Source organism: Aethalodelphis obliquidens, unplaced genomic scaffold, assembly GCF_003676395.1.
Source record: "Aethalodelphis obliquidens isolate GAN/ISIS:26980383/991018 unplaced genomic scaffold, ASM367639v1 scaffold2, whole genome shotgun sequence".
NCBI lineage: Eukaryota > Metazoa > Chordata > Mammalia > Artiodactyla > Delphinidae > Aethalodelphis > Aethalodelphis obliquidens.
The window spans coordinates 715971-738395 of NW_020837946.1; the positions used below are offsets into that span (position 1 = coordinate 715971).

General features: G+C 61.3%; 1 protein-coding gene across 1 annotated transcript in view; it reads right to left on the bottom strand.

Moving 5' to 3' along the window:
* The window catches only part of CROCC2 (ciliary rootlet coiled-coil, rootletin family member 2), a 72650-nt gene extending 54752 nt beyond the window's left edge, over positions 1-17898 (bottom strand). The window contains 4 exon segments of the mRNA XM_027115664.1: positions 343-449; positions 2499-2626; positions 3745-3895; positions 15289-17898. Of these exon segments, the coding sequence (XP_026971465.1) occupies positions 343-449; positions 2499-2626; positions 3745-3895; positions 15289-15366 (464 nt within the window). The 5' untranslated portion in view covers positions 15367-17898.
* Positions 17899-22425: the final 4527 nt, after the last annotated feature.

The window sequence follows — 22425 nt, forward strand, 5'->3', positions numbered from 1 at the left end:
CGTGCTCCTCCTCCCCGTGCTGCCCCTCCCCGTGCTGCTCCTCTCCGTGCTCCTCCTCCCCGTGCTGCTCCTCTCCGTGCTCCTCGTCCCCGTGCTGCCCCTCCCCGTGCTGCTCCTCCCCATGCCCCTCCCCGTGCTCCTCCTTGTGCTCCTCCTCCCCGTGCTGCCCCTCCCCATGCTGCCCCTCCCCGTGCTGCCCCTCCCTGTGCTGCTCCGCCCCGTGCTGCCCCGCCCTGGAGCCACCTGGGAAGAGGTGTCAACAGCCCCACGGCACAGTGGCGTCCGCTGCGCAGTGACGGCCGAGCTCCCTGCTGCCCCACTGCCCTGCCTGCCTGGCCTCACCTCTGCTCGGCAGCCTCTAGCCGCCCGAGGGCTTCCTCCAGGTCGACGCTGTGCTTCTGCTCTGACCTCCGCAGCCGAGCCTCGGTGGCCTCCAGCCGGGCCTGCGGCTGGAGAGGGGCATTAACCCACCTGGCTGGACACTTCCAAGCCCAGCGGGCTGGGCAGCTTTGGCACAAAACCTTCCCAGGGACGGGTGAGAGGGCTCCCCTTGGGTCCCTAGTTGGGGCGGGGCCAGGCTGGGATAAGGGCTGGGGTCGAGCTGGGGTCAAGCTGGGTCTGCGGGCAGCCGTCCGTGCCATGGTCCTGTGCCATGTACCCACGGCTGGCGGAGTGGGGGTCCAGGCTCTGGTCCGGCCACATAAGGGGCAGGACGGCCGAGATGCAGAGCAGGCCTGGGGTCACCCCCATGGGAGTGAGTGAGCTTAGGGTCCCGCCCCTGCAGCTGCCCTCCTGCCTGTGCTCGACCCTCCGTCTGCTCCCAGCCCCTCATCCAGCGGGTGGGTGGGTACCACACCCCCAGTAAGTGCGCCTGGCAGGGAGGGGAGCCCCCCAAATTGGGCCAGGTGGACCCCGAGCCTGCTGGAGTCTGAGCAGACGGGGACCCGGGGCTCTGAGGGGAAAAGGCAGTGCTGGGGGCCCCGACCCAAGGAGGCCGGCTGGTGGGGGGCTGAGGCAGGTAGGTCAGGAGAGCTGAAGGGCACCCTTGCGGCACGACATGGGGCCTGAGTACAGGGAGGTGAGTGGCCCCCGCAGCTACCAGTGGGATTGGAGAGGAGGGCCCGGGGGTCCAGCCGAGCCCAGGGGCCTGGGCGGGGGCTGGGAGTCTAGCCGGGATGGAGGTGCCCACGGAACCGTCATGCGGCCCCTGCTACCACCATCCGCCCGCCCATCTGCCTGGGGGAACCTGGGGAGGCTGGGCCCCTCTGCGGCCCTCACAAGGGCTGCTGACCCGCCTGCCAGAGCTGGCACAGGCCCGTGAGTTCAGAGCTCACTGACTCACGAGGTTTCCTAATCGGCCGCGGGATTTCTGCGGCTTCTATTCCCATAGGGCCTCTAGTTCCCAACATCTCCCCACCCTGTGCTGGGAAGATCCCCGCCCCGCCTGCGCAGGGCCCAGGGTGGGCGGGAGACGGTGTCCCCTCCGGGGATGAGGAGGGCCTTCCCAGTCCTGCCGGGGGTGGGGCTGGCGATGAGAACAGGTGTGAGTTCGGGGTGGGGGCAGGGAGCCCCTCCCTCTGTGGGGCTGGTGACGCCGCCTGTCCCAGGAAGCCCTCGGAACCCTCGAGGAGACGAGGCTGGGCGTTCGGCACTGGTCACTGGTCATGCCGGAGAAAGACCTGAGTCAGGTCTCACCCAGCAATGGCAGCGTGGCCCTGGATAACTCGGACTAGCTCTGAGCCTCAGTTTTCTCATCTGGAAAGTGGAGTCATCTGCCCTGCCACGTAGACCAGGGGGACTCTGCAGACACAGGGGCTCCCAGTGTGCCACACTGTGGGCCGGGCACCCCAGCCCAGTCCTGCCTCAGAGGCCATCATGTCTTAGAGTGGCAGACATGGGACAGAGGCTCTGGCCTAGCAAGTTTCGTCACCTTTCTGCCTCGGTTTCCCCATCTGTCCACCAGGAGGCCCTCCCAGCCCCACTGGTTGTGACCAAATGGCCTGTTGCCACAGCCAGTCACCCTGGAGGGCACCGCGCTGCCCAGGGCACTGAGGACAGAGGCCCAGGGGCTCCGTCCGCCCTCGGCCGTCGGGGGTGGGGGCTGGGGGCGGGGCCAGTCCTCGGCAGCTGCCAGGCGGTTCCTTTTGCTCCCGCTCCTCCCCTGGGCAGTAGCTGCCACGTGCCCACGCTGGGCTGGAGGCCAGGGCCAGGGGTCAGGAATGCCCCAGCCGCCCCCAGGGCTTCTGGCAGGTGGGGCACAAGTCAGTGCTTAAGCTGGGGGGGGAGTCCTGGGGGACCCCGGGGCCGGGGAGCCCCGGGCACCTGTCCCACTCTCACCGGTCCCCTCCAGCCTCAGCTTCTCTAGCCACCGCCCAGGGTCCAGCCGTGCCATGGCTGACCACTGTCATTCCACGTCCTGAGACGCGCTGACGGATCCACCGGTCACCCCGGGCCCGGCTGCCACCCTCTGGCTGCCACGCGTCCCTACGCACGCTCACCTGCTCGCTGACTGCGTGGTACCTGCCGGCCGGCTCGTCCCGCTCGGCCCCCGCCTGGGCCAGCAGCTCCTCCAGCCGGGACAGCTCCTCCTGCACGTGGGCCGAGGCGGCTGGCGGCTCCTGCAGCGCTGCAGGCGCAGCAGCAGGTCAGCCTGTGGCCAGGCCAGCCCCCAGCCTGGCTCCCTGTCCCGCCGCCGGTCTGCCGATCTGCCGGGACTGACCCGGGGGACCCCGATCTGGGGCCGCACCTCGGCCGCGGGCCTCCCTTCCTCTCCTGCCGTGGACATCACGTTTCACCCCGGTACAGACCCCTGCCCAGGGCGAGCCCCAACCCAGTTACAGCGTCCCCCTGGACGCTGGGGATCCCACACCCCCGTCAGGCAGTGAGAACTGCTGACTCAGGGTAACCAGATCTCACCCCCAAGTAGTAAGTTGCTGTTCTAACCACACAGTGGGCTTTCTTTTTCCTTAACACACAGTGAGGTCCCCAGTTCCTCTAGGAGGCTGGAGAGCCCCTTATTTCAGAAAGGGGTCTCGGGACCCCCGCACGAGGGGGTCGGGGCACACTCTGGGCCAGGCTGCCCTACTGGCTGGGTGGCCTCGGTGCAGGGACCCAGCTGCGCACGCAGCCGTGACAGACAGCGAGAGGCACCGCGAGGGGGCCCGGGGGCTGGGGGAGCAGAGCTCTTGGGGGGGGCTGCTTAGCATCCACGCCTCCTGAGTGTCACCCTTAGGATTTCATCATCTAATGAAAAATGAGCATAATTAAATCAGGACTGGTGGGCACAGATGGTGACAAACCAACGCAGGGCTCGGTGGGCACAGATGGTGGCAACCCAACGCAGGGCTAGGTGGGCACAGATGTGACAACCCAACGCAGGGCTCGGTGGGCACAGATGGTGACAACCCAACGCAGGGCTAGGTGGGCACAGATGTGGCAACCCAACGCAGGGCTCGGTGGGCACAGATGGTGACAACCCAACGCAGGGCTAGGTGGGCACAGATGGTGACAAACCAACGCAGGGCTCGGTGGGCGTGGTCCCTGCGGCCTGGTGGTGAGCGCGCCGTGGGGATGGGCTTCTGACCCCCGGGGACGATGCCGTGGGAAGGTGTGGTTCTCGCCCTAACACAGGGGAGGATGATGGGCCGGGAGGGGCCGGCCCGGTCAGGGGACAGTGAGGGGCTTGGCTCCCTGAAGCTGGACTCTGACTGACGGCTCTGCAGCCCCCCTGGTGGCCCCCCTCACCTTGGGGCAGCTCCTCGCCCAGGCTGCCAGCCACAATCTCACGGATGCGGGCAGGCACGGGGATGGGTGAGGCCCGCCAGCCTCCCCCATGCACGGTCAGCGCCCGGTCTTCTCTGCTGGCCATGGGGCTCAGGACGGTGTCCTCCAGCCTCTGAAAAACACCGGCTCAGAGATGCCTGGGGCTGGCAGGTCCCTGGACAGCTGCCAGAGCCCCACGTGAACCCACTGGAGTTAGTGGGCGCTGCCACGGGGCTCCCATATGGTGGCAAAGTGCGCTGGAGAGGACTGGGTGAGGTCACCAAGGCCCGTGCCTTGGTTTCCCCACCTTTCAAGGTGGGAGGGCACCCTGCCCATCCTGGCGCTGCTCTGAGCACAGGTGAGGAAAGAAGAGCTGGTCCGGAGAGCTCCGAGCCTAGGGCACCACCTCGTCCCACCCTTCAGCGCTGCTCCGCCTCTGCGGGGGCTGCACTGACCGTCGTGGTGGACCTCTCCGGGGACGCTGGGAGGCAGGCTCCTGCCTCTGGCCCTCCTGGAGCAGGCAGCCTCCCAGTTCTCACAGTGGGGTTGGCAGGGAGGGGTTTGAACCCCACCCAGCAGGCCCAGAGCCCCACGGCAGGAGGGGCTGACAACAGCAGAGGGACAACTGGTAGAAGGTCCACCCACACACCCCCCTTTAGGACAAGGCCAGCCATGTGGGGCTTCCCCGTCCACTGGGAGGGGCACGCGTGGGCCCTGGGCCGGGGCAGGGTGGGAGCCGAGGGAGGGACAGTGGGTGGATCGTGGGGACGGCCCTCCTTCCTAGCCGCCTAGAACAGCTGACCATCTGTGGCAGAGGTCCGAATAGCCCCGGACGCGGGTAGGAGACCCTGGGTCTTGGGTACCCAGAGACTGGTGTTGGGGTCTTGGGCTCCAGTTGGCACTTTGCCTCGGCCCTGGGCATTTTTGGCTCCACGACGATGGCATCGCCGGGGGAGGGCCTGGGCTGCCCTCCAGAGCCCAGGGCCGGGCGGGGCCTTTGTCGCCAGATCTGTCGTGGTGCTGACCGTGGGGGGAACTCGTGAACGCTGCAGGCCGAGGCAGCCACTTCTAAACCAGCATGAACATCTGGACATGAGAGGGCAGCGAGGCAGGATGGGCCTGCACTCAGGACAGTCCGTAGCTGCCCACCGGCCCTGCTGCCTTTGCGATATGAGCTGTCAGGCAGTGAGTGAAATAGCAGAGGGTAACCAGACGCTTCCCAGGGGGTCCTGGAGATGGATGTCCCCTCCAGTGACTCTCTAGGGCGACAAACCAGGGTCCTCCCATCACCCCCGAAGGTCCCAGACTTCTCAAACTTATCACCATGTGCCCAGCCCCTCCCCACCCCTGGCTTCCCAAGACCCCCCACCCCGAGACTCCCCAGATCTCCCTCCCATCCCAGGGCCCTGGTGAGTGACCACCGCACAGCCTCCTACCTGCCTGTCCTCCTCTGATCCCCCCAGCTCTCCCTGAAGACCCTCTCGAGGCCTAGACCCCTCCACCTGGCTCTGACCCTCAGGCCTGGGCCGGTAGGGATGGAGGGCTTCCTGGGTGCAGCCCTGCTCCCCCCACCCCACTGCCCTGGTACAATCTCAGCCCGTCCCCTCCTCCTGAGACCCCAGCCTGGTCTCTTCCGCTCACGTCTGCCTGGACACGAGGCCTGCCCCTCCGTCAGCACCAGAGTGGCCAGGGCCACCCCGAGACCCGGGCTCTTGCATGACACCTGGTGAAGCCACGTTCCCATCCCAACAGGAGCTCGGTGCTGGGCAGACACTGAGCAAACTCGCGGGACTGAATTCCACCGCCCACCACGGGGAGTGAGAACCCTGGCTCTGGTTCACCTGGACCCCAGTCCTCCTTCACCTGCGTGTAGGAATTTGAGTCCCCTGGGAGGTCTTGGGAGGCACCTTGACTACACTCCCCATCGCCGACCCCCCTTCAGCATGACTTCGGGTGAGCAGCCTCCCTTGAGGGGAGGGGACGAGGTACCTGCTGGCCCCTTTGGGCAGAGCCCGGAAGGGGGCGCCGAGACCACCAAGGCCGCAGGCAGGGGCTCAGCCATCGTCCGCCCTGAACCCCCTTTGCACTCAGGGAAACCGAGGCCCAAGGGGGAGGCGAGAGCCACCTGAGGCCCGCGGGACTGTCGAGTCCAGGAAGGCCCCTGCCCCTCCGCTCTCCACACCACCCTCCCCGCCCCAGCGTCCGCGGCGCCACCCGCTAACGGGAAGGCAGCAGCGGCATAAACTTGACTCATTCCTAACATTTACGGAGGGTCAGTTATTAGCCGAGATGTCCCAAGAGGAGCTGGGCGCGTAATGGGTTCCAGCTGCGGCCGGGTGCCTGCGATGGGCCGTGGCCCAGCTGGAGCGGAGGGAGGCAGCGGGGTCGGCACGGTGGGGGTGCGCGGAGGCCTTGGGGCTGCCCCCTCCCACCCCGCCCCACCTCCTGCCCCCCACTCCCCCCAGTAATGGGGGCAGGGAGGGGCCTTCACCCAAGGCAGGTCACTGGGCCTGCAGCAACCTCTGGCCTTGGGGCTTGGTTCCCCCTGCGGCCGCCCGGGACCCCGTGATGCCACCTGCAGCCCTGTGGGCCAGGGGTGGCTCTGGGTCAGCTTTGGGGGGGTGTGCTGTCTGCCTGTGACCGGGCAGTGCACTGGGAGACTTCTAGAAGCCCCCTCCCCCCCTCGCAGTCTCAGCTGGTCAGAGGGGACACCAGAGCTGGGCATCAGCTCCCCAAAAGACCTCAGACTCACAGTTGAGCCTGACCATGTCCCCTCCTCCTTTCTGTCCCCAGCGTCCTCCTCCCCGTCAGCTCAACCAGCTTCTAAGGACCTCAGGGAGGTCACAGCCCCTGCGTGACACCCCCAGTGAGCCCTAGAGGGGGGCCTGTGTGTGCGGCCCAGTGGGGCGGCCATCCCCTCCTTCCTCGCCGCCGCCCTCGCCGTGTGGCCCTGTGGATGGGGAGGGTCTCCGCTCCGAGGACCCTGGGCTCCCCTCTGGGAGAGGTGGGCTGGGGCCCCTGCTCTGCCACTGCCGGTGCACTGCCTGACCTCAGGCATGCCACCTGCTGTCCCGAGCCGTGTGTTCTCATCTTTGAAAATGGGGCGTCCCAGGGACCCGGGGGCTGCGGCTCTGGGGACCCCGCCCTAATCCCACAGGTGAGGACATGAGGCGGCTGGGGAGGGCGGGTGGAGCTGTAAGACAGAAACGCAACCCACACGGAACAATCTCACTCTCTCCCTCACTGGTGACCAGCATCGGACCCCCGAGTGGCCCCTCTGAATCCGCAGGCTGCCCAGGCACAGATCCCCAGGGAGAGGAGCCCAGCGACTTCTGGAAGGAAGATGAGGGTGCCCCATACCCAGAGCCCAGTGAGGGAGACCCCTGGGTGGCCCGAGTGGGTCCAGATGAGCCCCGTGGCAAGGCAGGGAGGGGCGCCAGAAGCCCCGTTGAAAGTCACCCTGCGAGAGCGGGTGTCCAGCGGGGGACCTCAACTCAGCCAGCAGCGTGAGCGAGTCAGAATCCTGGGCCCCTCGGCAGAGTCGGGGGGTGGGGGGGCCCCCGGCCAGCAGCCTGGGTCTGGGGTGGCGGAGCTCCAACAGTGCCACCGTGTGGCCACAAGGGGCGCTGCAGGAGCTGTGACTGCCCGTCGCTCGAGGAGGGAGGCTGGGGCTCCTGGGGGCAGCGGGAAGGCAGAGGCTCCCTTGCTCATGGAGATGTGAGAAGGGCGTCACCTCTCAAGGTCTCCCAGCACCCGTTTTATATCTGTCATCTCGGCTGGAAGGGAGGCTTAGGGTCTTGCACTCACGGGCGGCAGTGTTAGGCCTGGGCCCCTGCCCGTGGGCCCCCAGCACCTTCCCAGTGGCCCGAGATCAGGACTCCGCAGGCACGCTGGCCTTGGGTCCCCTCCCCAAAGGCAGAGGAATGGGGGTCGGCCCAAGCCTGGCTTCCTCCTCCGCCTCTGCCCCTCAGACCCTCCCCAGCACCCCCACAGGGCCCCAGGCACCCCAGGGCCAGGCTTTGGCCCTCGCCAGGCGCGGGCCCAGCTTGAAGAACACATCTGAGGACAGGGCCTCCAGCCAAGTCCAGCCACCGGACGTCTGCTTGCCATCCTTCCGTGGCTTGGCCGGCTGCAGAGAGGGCCCTGGGCCTGGGTGGCAGCCTGCCAGGCTCCATTTCCTTAGGAAAAAGAGCTTCTCTGTGCCTGGGGTAACCCCTGGCCCCCACCATGCTGTATCTCAGCACCGCGCAGTTTCAGATCTCTGTGCGTCCGTTGAGCCCTCTGGGGCCCTGGGCATCACCCCAGGAGCCGGGTCAGGCTTCTGTGGGTGGTAGTTTGGGCCTCAACTAACAATAAGGGGGCAATCTGGGCCAGGCATGAAAGCAGGCACTGGGGATGGGGGGACAATTTCTCATTCATCCCCGCTTCCCCAGCCCGGCACCGTCAGCGCTTGGCACGCAAGCAGGCTCAGACACAGGTCACTACCAGAGGGACTGAAAGCCAAGCCCAAGGTATGAATCACCAACTGAAAAATGACTCATGTCAAGGGATGACAGAAGGGCAGCATCCTGTCCGTCTTGTTTGCTACTGTGTCCTCTGTGCCCACACGGACTTCCGGGAGGAGGGGGCCGCTGAGTTGGACCTTGAAGGATAAATAAGAGTCCAGCAGCCAGAGGGGACAGAGGTCAGGCGTCCAGGTGGAGGGACCAGAGGAGGAGAGGCAGTCTGTGCGGGGCTGGGGAGCAGGGTGCACGGGAGCCACGAGGCGGGAGAGGTAACTGAAGGCCTTTAACATCCCCGTGAGGATGGTGGCGCCCCGTCTTCGCTTCTGAACGAGGAAGGGAGACATGTCCCATCTGATTGGCAGTGACCCTGGCTGCCGTCCACACAGGGCTTGGCCACACCCTGGCACTCTCAAACCATCCCGGCTCCTGTCCCGAGGGTAGGCCCTCACTCACCCAGGCTCTGGGGAGCCCCCCAGACCACCTGTCTCACCCTCGTACAGATGGGGACCCTGAGGCAGACAGTCAGTGGCAGGGCCAGTTCAGGTCCAGAACCTGAACACCACAGTGCCCTCCTTTCTGCTCAGGGGCAGCTGCGACTTCATGACTGTGCCAGCCCTCCCGGGCCTCCTGACAGCACCTCCTCCCTCCCCCCGGTGCCCCTCCCTTCCCCCCTCCCCCTCAGACCTTCCCACTTTGGAAACTTAAACCATAAACACCTCTACAAAACCCGTGAGTGGAGAAGGTGTGTGTGTGGGGAGGGGAGGACGCAGGACACAGAGGACCCAGGGAGCCAGCCCTCCCTCCACAGTTACTAGAACAGCCAGGTAGACTGTGAAACTCCTACTCCTGAAGACGTCAGAGAGCCACGGAAGCAGTGGGGGAGATGGACCGACACTCAGGGAGAGGTGAGCGGCAGGGCGTCCTGGGCTGGGTGGGTGCTCTGAGTTTGGAAGATCAGCAACAGAGCCTGGGAACGGAGCGACCCTCAAAACAGAGCCGGTTTCTCAGCTATGATCATTTTAAAAGTGGTAACAGCTTCCCAACACATCAAATACCTAGGAGCCAATGTGCTAACAAAGTATGTGCAGGGCCGCTCCGTGGAGAGATACGTTGAGTAAAATTAGCAAAAACGTAAATGGAAGAATGGAAGACAGCATTGTAAAGCCATCAGTCCTCCTCAAATTAATCTGCAGATTCAATGAAATCCCAATCCAAATCCCAGCAGGGTTCTTAGTTTGTAGAAATTAACAAACGGATTCTAAAATTCTTATGGAAGAGTCAAAAGTATGTAGGGAGGGCTTCCCTGGTGGCGCAGTGGTTGAGAGTCCACCTGCCGATGCAGGGGACACGGGTTCGTGCCCCGGTCCGGGAAGATCCCACATGCCGCGGAGCGGCTGGGCCCGTGAGCCATGGCCGCTGAGCCTGCGCGTCCAGAGCCTGTGCTCCGCAACGGGAGAAGCCACAACAGTGAGAGGCCCACGTACCACACACACACACACACACAAAAAGTATGTAGGGAATCGTGAAGAAAGCTTATGCTCAGACGTAACGACACGTCACAGATCCACAGGGATGAAGACAGGGTAGCGTTGGTATAAGGACCAGCTGACCAGGGAAGAGGCCACGAACTCTGGAAGTATATATGCACACATGCACACGCAGACACACGTGCGCAGACACATGCACACACTGGTGAGTGACAAAGGTGACACAGTGCAGTGGGGAGATGATGGGATTTTCAGTCTGGGGCAAGGCCCACTGGCTTTTCATACGGAAGGAAACGCGTGGTGGTCTCCACCTCACACCGTACACAGAGGTCAATTCCCAATGGATTGCAGATTTAACTGTGAAAGTAACACAATAAAGCTTTTAAGAGAAAACAGAGAAGAACCTCTTAGTGGCCTTGGAGTAGGCGAAGTGTGTTTCTTAAATAGCACACAAGCAGCAGTAACCTAAGGTGGAAAATGGACAGATTGTGCCAGGTTACAGTTATGAACCGTTCCTCAAAGCACCGTTACAGGGGTGAAAAGGCCACCCACGGGAGGTATTCGCAATACACGTATTTAATAAAGGACTTGTTTCCAGATTAGGCCATCAAATCGAGATCAGTAATAAGAAGAGAAGGCACGACCCCAAGAGCAAAACGGGCACGTGGTAGAGCAGACAATTCACAAAGGAAGATGTCTGGAGGGCCAGTAAACACAGGGAAATGTGCTCAGTTTCATTAGTCATCGGGTAAACGATAATTAAAACCATAAAGCAATACCACTGTACATTCCCCATAATGGCTGAATAGGAAAATGACAGGAAATGCCAAGTGCTGGCGAGGATGTGTAGCGGCCAGCCCCTCACACGCTGTGAATCCATGCAGCCACTTTGAAATCTGTTGGCAGTGTTCACTGAAGCTGGATGTATGCAACCTGTGACCCGGCACTCCTGTGGCTGGGTGTGCACCCAACAGAAACATACACATATGGCCCCCAAAGATGTGGAGCAGAATGTTCGTGGCGGTGCTGTTCATGGAACCACGCAAATGGCCATTAGCTCTAAAATGAACGCATTTCAGAAGTGCGGCATATTCACACACTGGCGTGCACAGCAAACTAGAGCGACGTGCTGCATTCTGGTGAATTTCGCAGACGTGGTGTAGTACAAAGAGTGTGTGTGTTTACACACTCACGTGTATGGCTCCATTTCTCTGAAGTCCCCAAATGGGCAAGACTAATGTATGTTGGGGGAGGGGGCTTCTGGCATTCTGAGAATGCTCTGCTGGGGCGGGCGCCAGCCACACGACGGGCTCAGTTAAGCTGCACACTTAGGATGTCGGCACGCTTTTGTATGCATGCAAGGGCCAGTTTCTAGAATGCGGGGCTCTGCTCTCGTCCCCACACTCTGTGCACAATGACTTTCCATCCATTCTCCAACCTACCACGTGTCCACCACTCCCACCCACCCACTCAACCATCTGCCACCATCTGTACGACAGTCTCTTCCCCTACCCACCCGAATGTCCCCTTATTCCTCCGTCCGCTGATCCTGAGCTCGGCAGACTCTATCTGTAGGCTAAATCCGGGCCTGCCGCTTGTTCGTAAGTAAAGCTTTCTTGGAAAATAACTACATCCATTTGCTCACACAGTGTCTGTGACCCCCTTCATGCTCCAGTGTCAGAGCTGAATAGTTGCTACAGAAACTTTATGATTTGCAAAGCCTAAAGTATCAGTCATCTGGCCCCTCCAGAAAGTTTGCCAGCCTCTGCTTTAATCCATGTATCTACTCATCCCACCCCCCCATCCCACCCCATCCCATCCTATCCCATCCCACCCACCCCACCTCATCCCATACCATCTTCTCTCTTGCACTAAGGACATTGCTCCAGCAATCCTTCCTTATTGCTTACGTATCAGTTATTTTTCTCTCTATCAGACCATTCTTGTTGACGCAAACTGTCATAATTTATCCTCGCCTTAAAAAGATGTATTGCCCCTACGTGCCCCACGAGTTACCCTTGTGGTCAATGTCACCCATGACCCCCGCGCTGTTGAATGCCGTGGTCCACCGAGTCTGTGCTTGACCTACTAGCAGCACTTTGTGCTGACGGTCGTTCCTCCTCCCTGGAACTCTCCCCTCACGAGGTTTCCAGGCATTGCCCTCTCCCAGTCACTCTCACCTCCTTGGCCTCCCCGTCGCGGTCCCCTTGGCCGGTTCCTTCTCGCCTCGCCCACCTTTAGGTGCGGGTGTGCACCCGCTCCTTTTCCTGGGTACAGTCTCCCTTTGGGATCTCACCCAGTGACCCACATGCCAACGGCCCCGGACATCTGGTTCCAGCACGGAGCTCTTCTCTGAAACCAGATCCAGGCGTCCGTTTGCCCCCCGACTGCCTCCGTGCGGACGCTAATCAGCTTTTCCACCTTACGACGCTCAGAGCAAAACCTCTGCGCACAGGGTAGTTAAACTAGATGTAAAGAAAACCTTGAAAATCTCTATATGTTTGAAAACTAAGGTATTTATACCTTTAGATAATCCAGGGCTAAAATAAGAAGCCACGGTGGAAATTAGAAAGCAGTCTGAACTGGGTAAAAATGAAACTTATTACATCAGAATTTATGGGACGCAGCTAAAGCCTTGTTTAGGAGGAAATGCATACATTAAAGAAGAAAGTGGGAATGTGAAATGATGCCACCACGGTGGAAAACAGTATGGAGTTTTCCCAAATTAAACATGGGATTACCGTAGGATCCAGCAATCCCACTTCCGGGTGTACACCCCAAAGAAGTGAGAGCAGGGATTTGAACAGGTATTTGCAGCACTATTAACAACAGCCAGAGGTGGAAACAACCCAAGGATACATGAACATATGGATGGATTACAAAATGGGGCCCATCCGTACAGTGGGATATTATTCAGCCTTAGAAAGGAAGGACCTTCTGACACAGGCTACAGCATGGATGACCCTTTAGGACACAATACTAAGTGAAATAAGCCAGACACGAAAAGGCAAGTATCGTATGATTCCACTCATATGAGGTCCCTAGAGGAGTCAGATTCATAGAGATAGGAAGTAGGGTGGTGGGTGCCAGGGCTGGGGGAGGGGGGAGGGGGAGGGGGGAGTTCGTGTTTAGCGGGGGCAGAGTTTCAGTTGGGGAAGATGAAGAAAGTTCTGGAGTTGGATGGTGGCTATAGCTGCACAATGTGAATGTACTTAATGCCATTGAGCTGTACACTTAAAACTGATGAAAATGGTAAATTTTATGTATATATAATTTACCACAGTTTTTTAAGTAAAAAAAAAATTTTAAAACAAAGAAGGCTGCAAATCAACGAGCTAAGCACGCATCTCAAAATATTAGAAGAAAAACAGCCCAAAGAACTGAAAAGCAAAGGAATAAAAAGTATATAAGTCAATGAAATAGAAAACAAAATACCGCACAGAGGATCCACAACGACCGGTGTCAGCAATGAAAACGGGGGCGTCAGTTCGGGGTGACCAGCTCATTGCAGCCTGCCAGGGACTTCCTCAGATTGGGTCCTGGGTGACCCCTGGGTCTCAAGCGCCTCAACACTCAGGGGCAGGTGGTTACCTGCTTCAGAGCCTCAGACTTCAAGAAGACAGTAAGAGGATATTGGGAACAACCTTGGGCAGTAAATTTGAAAATTTATATATAATAGACAAGTTCTTAGAAAAATACCGTTAATCAAAACCTAACCCAAAAGAAAGAGTCTGAAAATTCCTGAAGCTCTAGAGGAACTGGGCCCAGAATTACAAATCTTCCTGCCCATCGGCCTTCTCCACCGCCTCTGCGTCCAGACCCTCAGAGAATCCAGCTCTGAGGGTGGGCCGGGGCCGGGGTTGACAGGGGCAGCAGCTCCGGCTGCAGCAAGTGGGGTGTCAGGAGCTCCTCTGGGCAGGGGAGCACATTCAGGTCTGGTCCCACAGGAGCCACGCCTTGCCCGGACTCCTCGGTTTCCCCGTCTGTAGCTGGAGGGGCTGGAGGATCCCCCCTCCTCCCCCTCCGGACGGGCCTATCCGGGCATCTTGAGGCGCCTGCTGCCTGCTCAGCCCTGGAGTAACCACCGCGATCTCCATCACCGTGGTGAAGACAACAGGTGTTGGCTGGGCGGGCAGAGCGGACCTCGGCCAGGGCTCCCCGTGGCTTTCAGATGACGGTTTCCCATGGGCAGCGGGAGCTGGGGGGCAGCCACTTTTGCCAAGCACTGATGCCCACTGCCGGATGTCGGCACCATCCTGTGTTTCTCCCTCAAACCAGCCCGTAACCATAGCAACTTGCTTCGACTCTCGAGTCTCTATTTTCCTGGAACCCAAAGGCGTGGTAGAATCCTCACAGGCTGACGGGGTGCCTGGCTTGGAAACTGGTGTGCAAGTGGCCCTCCCTCCCCTGACCCCCCACCGGCCCTCATGGTCACCGGCACCCAGGGCCTCGCAGAGCTGGACCTCACGGGAACTGGACAGAGAAAGTCACCCCACCCAGGGCCATCTTGTCAGCCTTGCTGCCTGCATCACCTGATTCAAATATCCTGCCCCGGTCGTGTTCTGTCCTGCGTGGGCACCTGTGTGTGCGTGCGCGCACGTGCGGCGGCTCCGCCGTGTTGTTTAGTCACGGGGACAACTGTCGGCAATTACTCTTCTGCAGTGACCTGTCTGTCTGCACAGGGCCACGTCACCCCCCATCAGGCAGCGCACTGCTGAGAGTCTAATAACTGCGTTAATAAACAACTCTGAGTCAGCTGGTTCCCAGGGGTTCGCTGGGATCCCTGAGGGGTGAATCAGGGTGGGGACTGTCTGGCTGTGATGGCCAGCGGGGGGCACTTAAGAGGGTGGGGTGGCAGGGCCGGGCACGGGCTGGGAGTAGGGAGTGAAGAGGAGGGGGCGTGGGGTAATTCCCAGTCGTTATCGTTGTCGCTGTTGTTTTTGTTATGCAGGTGGGTGCTATGAAGGAAAACCGAACCAGCACTTCTGGAGCTCACAGACTAGACACTGGGCACGGGCCACCCCCATGGGCGCACGCCTCTCCAGGGGAGCCCCCGCTGATTCCCACACTTGGCCCCAAGGCAGTAGTGAACTAGACCCCAGAAGGTCGGGGTGGGAGTGCAGGCCGCAAGCCTGAGGCCCAGAGAGGGGCGCTGATAGCCCGAGCCCACACAGCACGGAGCAGGGAGGCTGGCCCTGGGGCTCAGGCCCCCGGCCCCCAGTTCAGTCTCTCCCCAGGCTCCTGTCCCGAGCAGAGTCTGCACCTGTGTGCACCTGTGTGTGTACGTGTGCACCTGTGTGTAAGGTGCCTGTGTGTGTGTGTACGTGTGCACCTGTGTGTGTACGTGTGCACCTGTGTGTAAGGTGCCTGTGTGCGCGTGCGCTCACGTGGTGCTCATGCTGACCACGTGAACACGTGGAAAGTGCCCCTTGGAGCCGGGGAGGTGTGGCCTCTCTGTGCAGGGTCCTTTCCCTCCCCAGGTGCCCTTGGGACCTGCTCCCAGGAGGGTGCCAGAGGGCAGCCACACAACTGACCTGGATCACAGCGTCCAGCCCCAGCCGGGGCCGCTCGGCAGAGTCCCCGTTGCCTGGCTCGCTGGAGGCGGAACTCATCGTGGGCTGGGGCACAGGACCCAAGGGAAAGCAGGGACTCTGCTGCCGGTGAGTTTCCTCCTGGGACCCTGGCAGGGCCAGGACCTCCTTCTGTGCACCGACCCCGCACCTGGGCAGCACCTGGCTCCTCTGTCCTGGGTGCCCAGCTGCCCTCTCTGGGTTGGCGGGACAGCGTGGCTGACTGAGCCCATAGGCGTTGCTGCGGCAACCACGACGCTGAGGGCTGGTTTTCCCTGGAAACAGGAGTGCAGGCCCTGTTGCCACGGGGACTAGGGAACGCTGTTGTCCAGAAGCTGTTCCCCAGGAGACCTGGAGAGGCCCTGGGTGAAGCTCTCCGCCTGAGCGACCACACCCGGGCGACTGGCCTCTTCCCCGGGCCCCCAGCCCTGCAGGGAAGGGCCCTCAGCCCTCCACTGAGCAGTTGCCCCAGGAGGAGTTGTGTGCTTGGTGGCCACACACCAGGTAGAGGAAGCGTGCACACCACGGGTCCTTCCTGATGGAGAATCATAAACCGTGACTCTTGTCCGAGCATTTGCAAAGGAGCTTGAGTTCAGTAGTGCAATGCCGTGTAACAGGTGCGCAGAGCCTGCGGAGGGGAGGTCACCTGCCCCAGGCCCAGAGCAGAGCCCGTCTTCCTCACCTGCCCTCGGACGCGCCTCTGGAACCTGACTTCCCTCTGGAGCCCGTCAGGTGACCTGCCGCGTGGCTTGTGCACTTCCTACTTCACTTCCTCTCACCTGAACCTCCCCGGAACCACACAGACCACTGGCAGCAGCTGACCTGTTGTGGGTGGTGATGGGAGAGGTCCCTGCAGGCCCAGAGCTCCGTGCTCCCCAGCCTGGGCCTCTGCAGTGAGTGTGGCTCCCCAGTGTTCCCTCCCCTCAGGGGATCCTCCTTCAAATCTGGACCTTTCCCAGCCGGGCTAATGCCGACAGGAGTCCCTCTTGGAAACAGGCAGCCTCTGGAGGTGGGCCCAGCAGCGGGAGTGACAGCCCCTCTAATGAAAGGAGGCCAGTTTGGGGCCCTGGGGACGGGGGGTGGTCCCCAGACTCCCAGAGACCTGGGCTCCTCTGAGGCAGCTCAGGAGATAGAGGTGGCCTGCCGGGCAAGGCCAGAAGGGGCCAGCAGTGAGGGTGGACACTTAGTGGGTCAGCGTTTCTGTCCCCAGGGCTGCCAGGGGCGAGACTGACGGGGTCCAGGCCACTTCCTCAGAGCCGAAATGTACGACAGTGCTGCCGTTGCTTAAAGGAAGCTCTCCCCAAGAAATGCGTGCCCTCTGTCTCCTCCTGGTGTCCTCAGGCTGCCCCCACCCCCCCCCACCACACGTGAGGATAGCCACGAGCGTGCCCTACGCAGGGACAGGACGGGCTCTTGGCCGGACACAGCCCCGCCGGGCATCACTGGACAGTTTGGGGGACGGGGGACAAGGCCATCCTCTGAGCACGGCCCCTCTGGATTAGTGGCGACTTCTGGCTTCCGGAGGCTCCAAGCAGAGGCCCAGATTCTGACCGCCATGGCTGGGGCGCCAGCCTGGTACCCAAGGCTGCCTCTAGCTCCTGGAGCCCTGGACCCCTGTGGGCCCCGAGGATTGAGCACCTGGGGAGCTGGGGAGGGGGCTGGGGAAGGGACAGGCTCGGCACTTCCTGCTGCCCGGAGGCTGGGCCTCATCTGCCCCCAGGGAGCTGGGCTCGGGGGCTGGGAGAGTGCGACCCTGCCCTCTGGGGAGAGCTCCTACCTGGGGGGCTCAAAGGGGGGTGCTCGGACAGTGGGGGGATGAGAGGCTACAGAGGTCGGTGTGACCACCCGTGAAGGTGACTCAGACGAGTCCAAATAAGACTCCGCCGGCCGGACACAAGGGAAGTTGGTGCCCCTCTGGCGGGTGGGGTTGTCTAGCCTGTACCCCACCCCTCCCCACCCGGACACCCGCCTCGGCCTGTTCTGCCCCCTTGAACACTCGAGGCTGAGCAGAGCAGCCCTGTGCCCTCTGGCCTTACCCTCACCCACCCCAGCACCCTCTCCTCCAAGACCCCTTCTCTGGCCCCCATGCCCCCGCCCCGCTAGGCTCACACGGGCCCCCTACGCACCACCCAGGGCTTCACGGCCCAGCGTCCGTGCTCGCGGCTTCTTGTCCTGGGCCATCAGTGGGCCGGAGAGCCCTCAGGGAAGGGCTCAGCCCAGGGCCTGGGCACAGCCCCCGGGGAAGGCTCTGGAATGAGAGAGGGTGTGATGGAGAAGCTCACCATAAGGGGGGTCCCAGTGGTACGGGCCTGCGGGCAGGGTGGGCTCAGGGAGGACCGCGGCTCTCCTGACCCCCTCCTCATGGGCTCTGCTGGCCGGCGCCCTGGACCCAGCGCCTCCCCCTGGGGCTTGGAGAAGGCCAGGGCCCCCAGGCAGCGAGCGCCGTGCTGTGGCCTCACCCACCGGCCCCTGCCCAGCACGTGGCCACCCTCGTCTGTGCACAGGAAGGTCCCTCACCGTCAGGGCGTCACCGCGTTTTGTCACCGTTCCCTCCTTGAAGCAGGAGCCTCGCTGGGTTCTTCTCAGCCCCTGCTGAGTTTACAGTGACAGGGCACCCATAAACTCCCTCAGGACAGTCCGCAGTCCTGGCCGTGCCGGGCCCACGTGTGGACAGGGGGCCCCAGGGGGCTGGGTGAGGAGTGGGGAAGCTGAAACAGGGCCAGGCTGGCCTCACCTCTTTCTGCCCCTCGCCGGCCCCGGGGGCACCAGAATTTGCCACCCCTGAGCCAGACCCTCCCCAAGAGGAAGGGACCTCGAAACTCCCAGGAAAGCGTGGACTTCCCCATGCTCAGGCCACTCCGGCCCTTGGACGGCCTGACAGACGGAGCCGGGGTGGATGCCTGCTGCGGACATGATGGGGGACCCTGACGTGTCCTCTGAAGACGGGTCACATGCAGGGCAGCCTGGGAAGAGGGTGGGAGGCCGGGAAGGGGCGGGCTCCTCTGTCCCAGCCCCGTGGCCTCTGGGCCGCAGGTCTCGCCGTAATCGGCCCTGGGACCTGGCTGGCGTTCGTGCCTGTCTATGCTCCTCTGTGACCCTGTGCCCCGGGCCCCCCCGCCTCCCGTGCCCCCAGCAGACGTCTCTCCTGGCAGCCGGTTTGGTGGGACGGCCGGCGACAGCTCCTGAGAAGAGGGGCTCCTACTGGCCGCTGTGGCTCAGCTGACCCGGGCCCACCGCCTCTTTGGGGTGTGTCCCCTGCAGGTGCTGGACAGAAGTAGCCTGAGAGTTCTGCTGTGGCGCCAAAATGCAGCCCTGTTCTGCCCACTGGCTGGGGCGCAGCCTCAGGCACTGCCCAGAACCGCTGGCTGGCGACAAGGCTGACGGTCCCACTGCCCGCTGGCCCCAGGCTGCCGGTTGCCATCTGTGCGTCTGTGCCTCCCGGCCATCTGTCCACGCCTGAGGCCTGGCCATGAGATAGCAGCGGAGGCCCTGTAACGCGGGGCTTGGGAGGCTCACAGTTAGGGACACTGCCGGCCAGCCTCTTGGGGTCACCCCAAGTGGGCCCCTGGGCACGTGTGCTGTGGGAGCGGTATCTCTCCGCCTTCCCTCTCTCTCCAGCTCTGGGGGCCTCTCTCGGCATCCAGTCCACTGCCCGGAGACCATGAGGGGGCGCATCAGCCCTGGTGTTTTGGGGTGGGGGATAAGTCTCAGGACGTATCCCAGACAGGGGATAAGTCCTGGGAGGCCACCAGGAGCAGAACCCAGCCTGTATTCATCCACTGGAAGGGCTGCCTGAGACTGCTGCCCTGGGCGGGCTCTGGGGGACGGTCCTGGGGAAGGGGTGCGGGGATGACGCATGGGCCCTGCCCCTGGCACCTGCTCTCACGGGGTGGGTACAGCGGAGCACCAAGCTCTGCATGACGGTGAAGACGGCAACCCGGGGGAGGGTGCCTCTGCCTGGGGCATCTGGGAGGTGTGGTGCTATCAGGGCATTAAAACCCTGCCACAAAAGTCCTCACCGTCAGAGCTGAGACACGGGGGGATCCTCACCGTCAGAGCTGAGACACGGGGGGATCCTCATCGTCAGAGCTGAGACACGGGGGGTCCTCACCGTCAGAGCTGAGACACGGGGGATCCTCACCGTCAGAGCTGAGACACGGGGGGATCCTCATCGTCAGAGCTGAGACACAGGGGGATCCTCATCGTCAGAGCTGAGACACGGGGGGTCCTCATCGTCAGAGCTGAGACACAGGGGGATCCTCACCGTCAGAGCTGAGACACAGGGGGATCTTCATGGCCTTGGATTTGGCAATGATTTCTTGGATATGATACCAAAAGCACAGGCAACAACAAAACCAAAAATAATAGACTGGATAAATTGAAAACTTCTGTGCATCAAAGAAGCTATCGAGAGAGTGAAAAGGCAACCCTCAGAATGGGAGAAAATATTTGCAAATCATATATCTGATATCGGAATTAATGTCCAGAATATATAAAGAACTCCTACAACTCAACAACAGCAAACTCCAAACAACTCAATTTTAAAATGGGCAAAGGCCTTGAATCAACAGCTCTCTAAAGAAGACATATAAATGCCAATAAGTCCATGAAAAGATGCTCAACATCACTAATCGTTATGGAAATGCAAATCAAAACCACAGTGAGATATCACCTCACACCCATTAGGATGGCCACTATCAAAAAACCCCGGAACGGACTTCCCTGGCAGTCCAGTGGTTAGGACTCTGAGGGCCCAGGTTCAATCCCTGGTCAGGGAACTAAGATCCCACAGGCCGTGCTGCGCGGCCAAAAAGAAACCAACCAACCCACCAACCAAACAAACAAACAAAAAGCCCCAGAAAATCACAAGTATTGGCAAGGATGTGGAGAAATCAAAATCCTTGTGCATTGTTGGTGGGAATAAAAAATGGTGCAGCCACTATAGAAAACAGTGTGGTGCGTCCTCAAAAAATTAAACATAGAATTACCACGTGATCCAGCAATTCCACTTCTGGGTACAAACGCAAAAGAGTTGACAGCAGGGTCTCAGAGAGATATTTGTACCCTCGTGTTCATAGCAGTGTACTTCACAACAGCCAAGTGTTCGCTGATAGATGCGTGGATAAGCAAATGTGGTCTGCGCATACAATGGAACATTACTCGGCCAGAAGGGGTGCAGCACTGACACAGGCTACAGCAAGCATGAACCTTGAAGACACTGTGCTGAGTGAAACAAGCCAGCCACAAAAAGACAAACGCTCTGATCGCACCCGTATGCGGTCCTTAAAGCAGTCAAATTCATAGAGACAGAAAGTATGGTGTTTACCAGGGGCTGGGGGAGGGGGATGGGGGGGAGTGTTTAAAGGGGACCGAGTGTCAGTTTGGGAAGAAGGAGAGTTCTGGAGATGGATGGTGAACTTGGTGGCACGATGTGACTTTTGTTTTTTTTTTTTTTGCGGTACACGGGCCTCTCCCTGTTGTGGCCTCTCCCGTTGCGGAGCACAGGCTCTGGACGCGCAGGCTCAGCGGCCATGGCTCACGGGCCCAGCCGCTCCACGGCATGTGGGATCTTCCTGGACCGGGACACGAACCCATGTCCCCTGCATCGGCAGGCGGACTGTCAGCCACTGCGCCACCAGGGAAGCCCGTAAATATTTTTAATGTCACTGAATTTACACTTAACAATTGTTAAGATGGTAAATTTTATGTTATGTTTTTTCGTCACAATAAAAACATCTCAAAAAGAAAAACAAAAACAACTCAAATCTGCCGGCAGCACCTGGGGATCAAATTCTTCTCCCCCACCTGGCAGCTTCGATAAGCCTAGTAGCTTCTTCAGTCCGGGCTGTGAGATAGATGCCACATTCTAGGGGAGGGCGGGGGTGACTCTGGTCTGGCCCTGGGCTGACTGACTGGGCCTGTGCGACAGAGCTGGGTCACTCTTCGTGACGCCAGATGACCGTGTGGCTGCTCCCTGGGCCCCTTTCTCACCCCCCTCCTCCCCAGCCCTGTGCCGAGGCCCTCGGGGCCCTCCTCCCCCCATAGACCCCTGCCCGCCCCGTCCTGGGCTGTGGCCACCCCTGCCTTCCTTCCGCTTGGAAAGCTTCATGGCTCAGCTGTCTGCTCCCCACTTGGTGGGGGGGTTACCTTCCCGCTGACCATGCTGGTTGGCCACATGCCTGCTTCTCTTTGGGTGGCCCGGGTGTTCACAAACGCCTGGACAGCTCACCTCCTCAGGGCTCCCCGCCTGCAGCCCCCATTGGACAGACAGACCCTGCCTGCGCCCCCTGCCCCCCGACAGCACACGTGCATCTTGCATCTTGCGCAGGAACCGACCCGAGTGCCTCCCCAGGCTTCTCCACCAACCTTGGGGTCGATTGTCCCATCACCCGCTTCCACACCTGGTCCTGCAGGTTCCCTGCGTGTTTACGTCAGAGCTGGGCACACGCTGAGAGCTGGGTCCCTGTGAGAAAAGGCAGCAGGCTGGGTGGCCGCCTCCCCAGGGGCAGCCTGCCTCCCCTCAGCCCCCGGGCCCCTCCTAGCAGGTAGCAGGCCCGCGGGGTGGTGATGGGTGGTGAGGAGGACAGCCCCTGGGCCACGGGGACCAGCAGTAGGGACAGGTCCTGGCTGTCAGGGCTCACGTCCTGTAACCCGGGGGAAATGCTTTCCCAGGAAATCACAGGGAATCCAGGGGCTCCAGCCCCAGGGGCATCACTGTGCACGAGTCTGAAGTCCAGTAATGGGGGACAGCGGGCGACATGGGATGTGCCCCAAATGGGCCGGGAACCGAGGGGACAGGGCGGAGCGAGGCCACGCCGAGGCCAGAGTCCTCTCCTCCGTCTGACGCCGGCCAACCGGGAGGCAGCTCTGGAGGGCACCCAGGGCAGGACTGCCACCTGTGTCCTTCCGGGGGCAAACCCCTCGCCACCTGGATCGTCCCTCACCTGTGCCGAGCCCTCGCAGGGGCTGCCATTGTGCTCCCAGGACTCATTTCACAAGCCTGTTCAGGTGGAACGCGTGACCCCTTTCCCGGCACCTCTGGGAACTCCTGAAATACAGGCTCCCGTGCTGCCCTGAGTTACACTGAGAGATGGAAGCAAC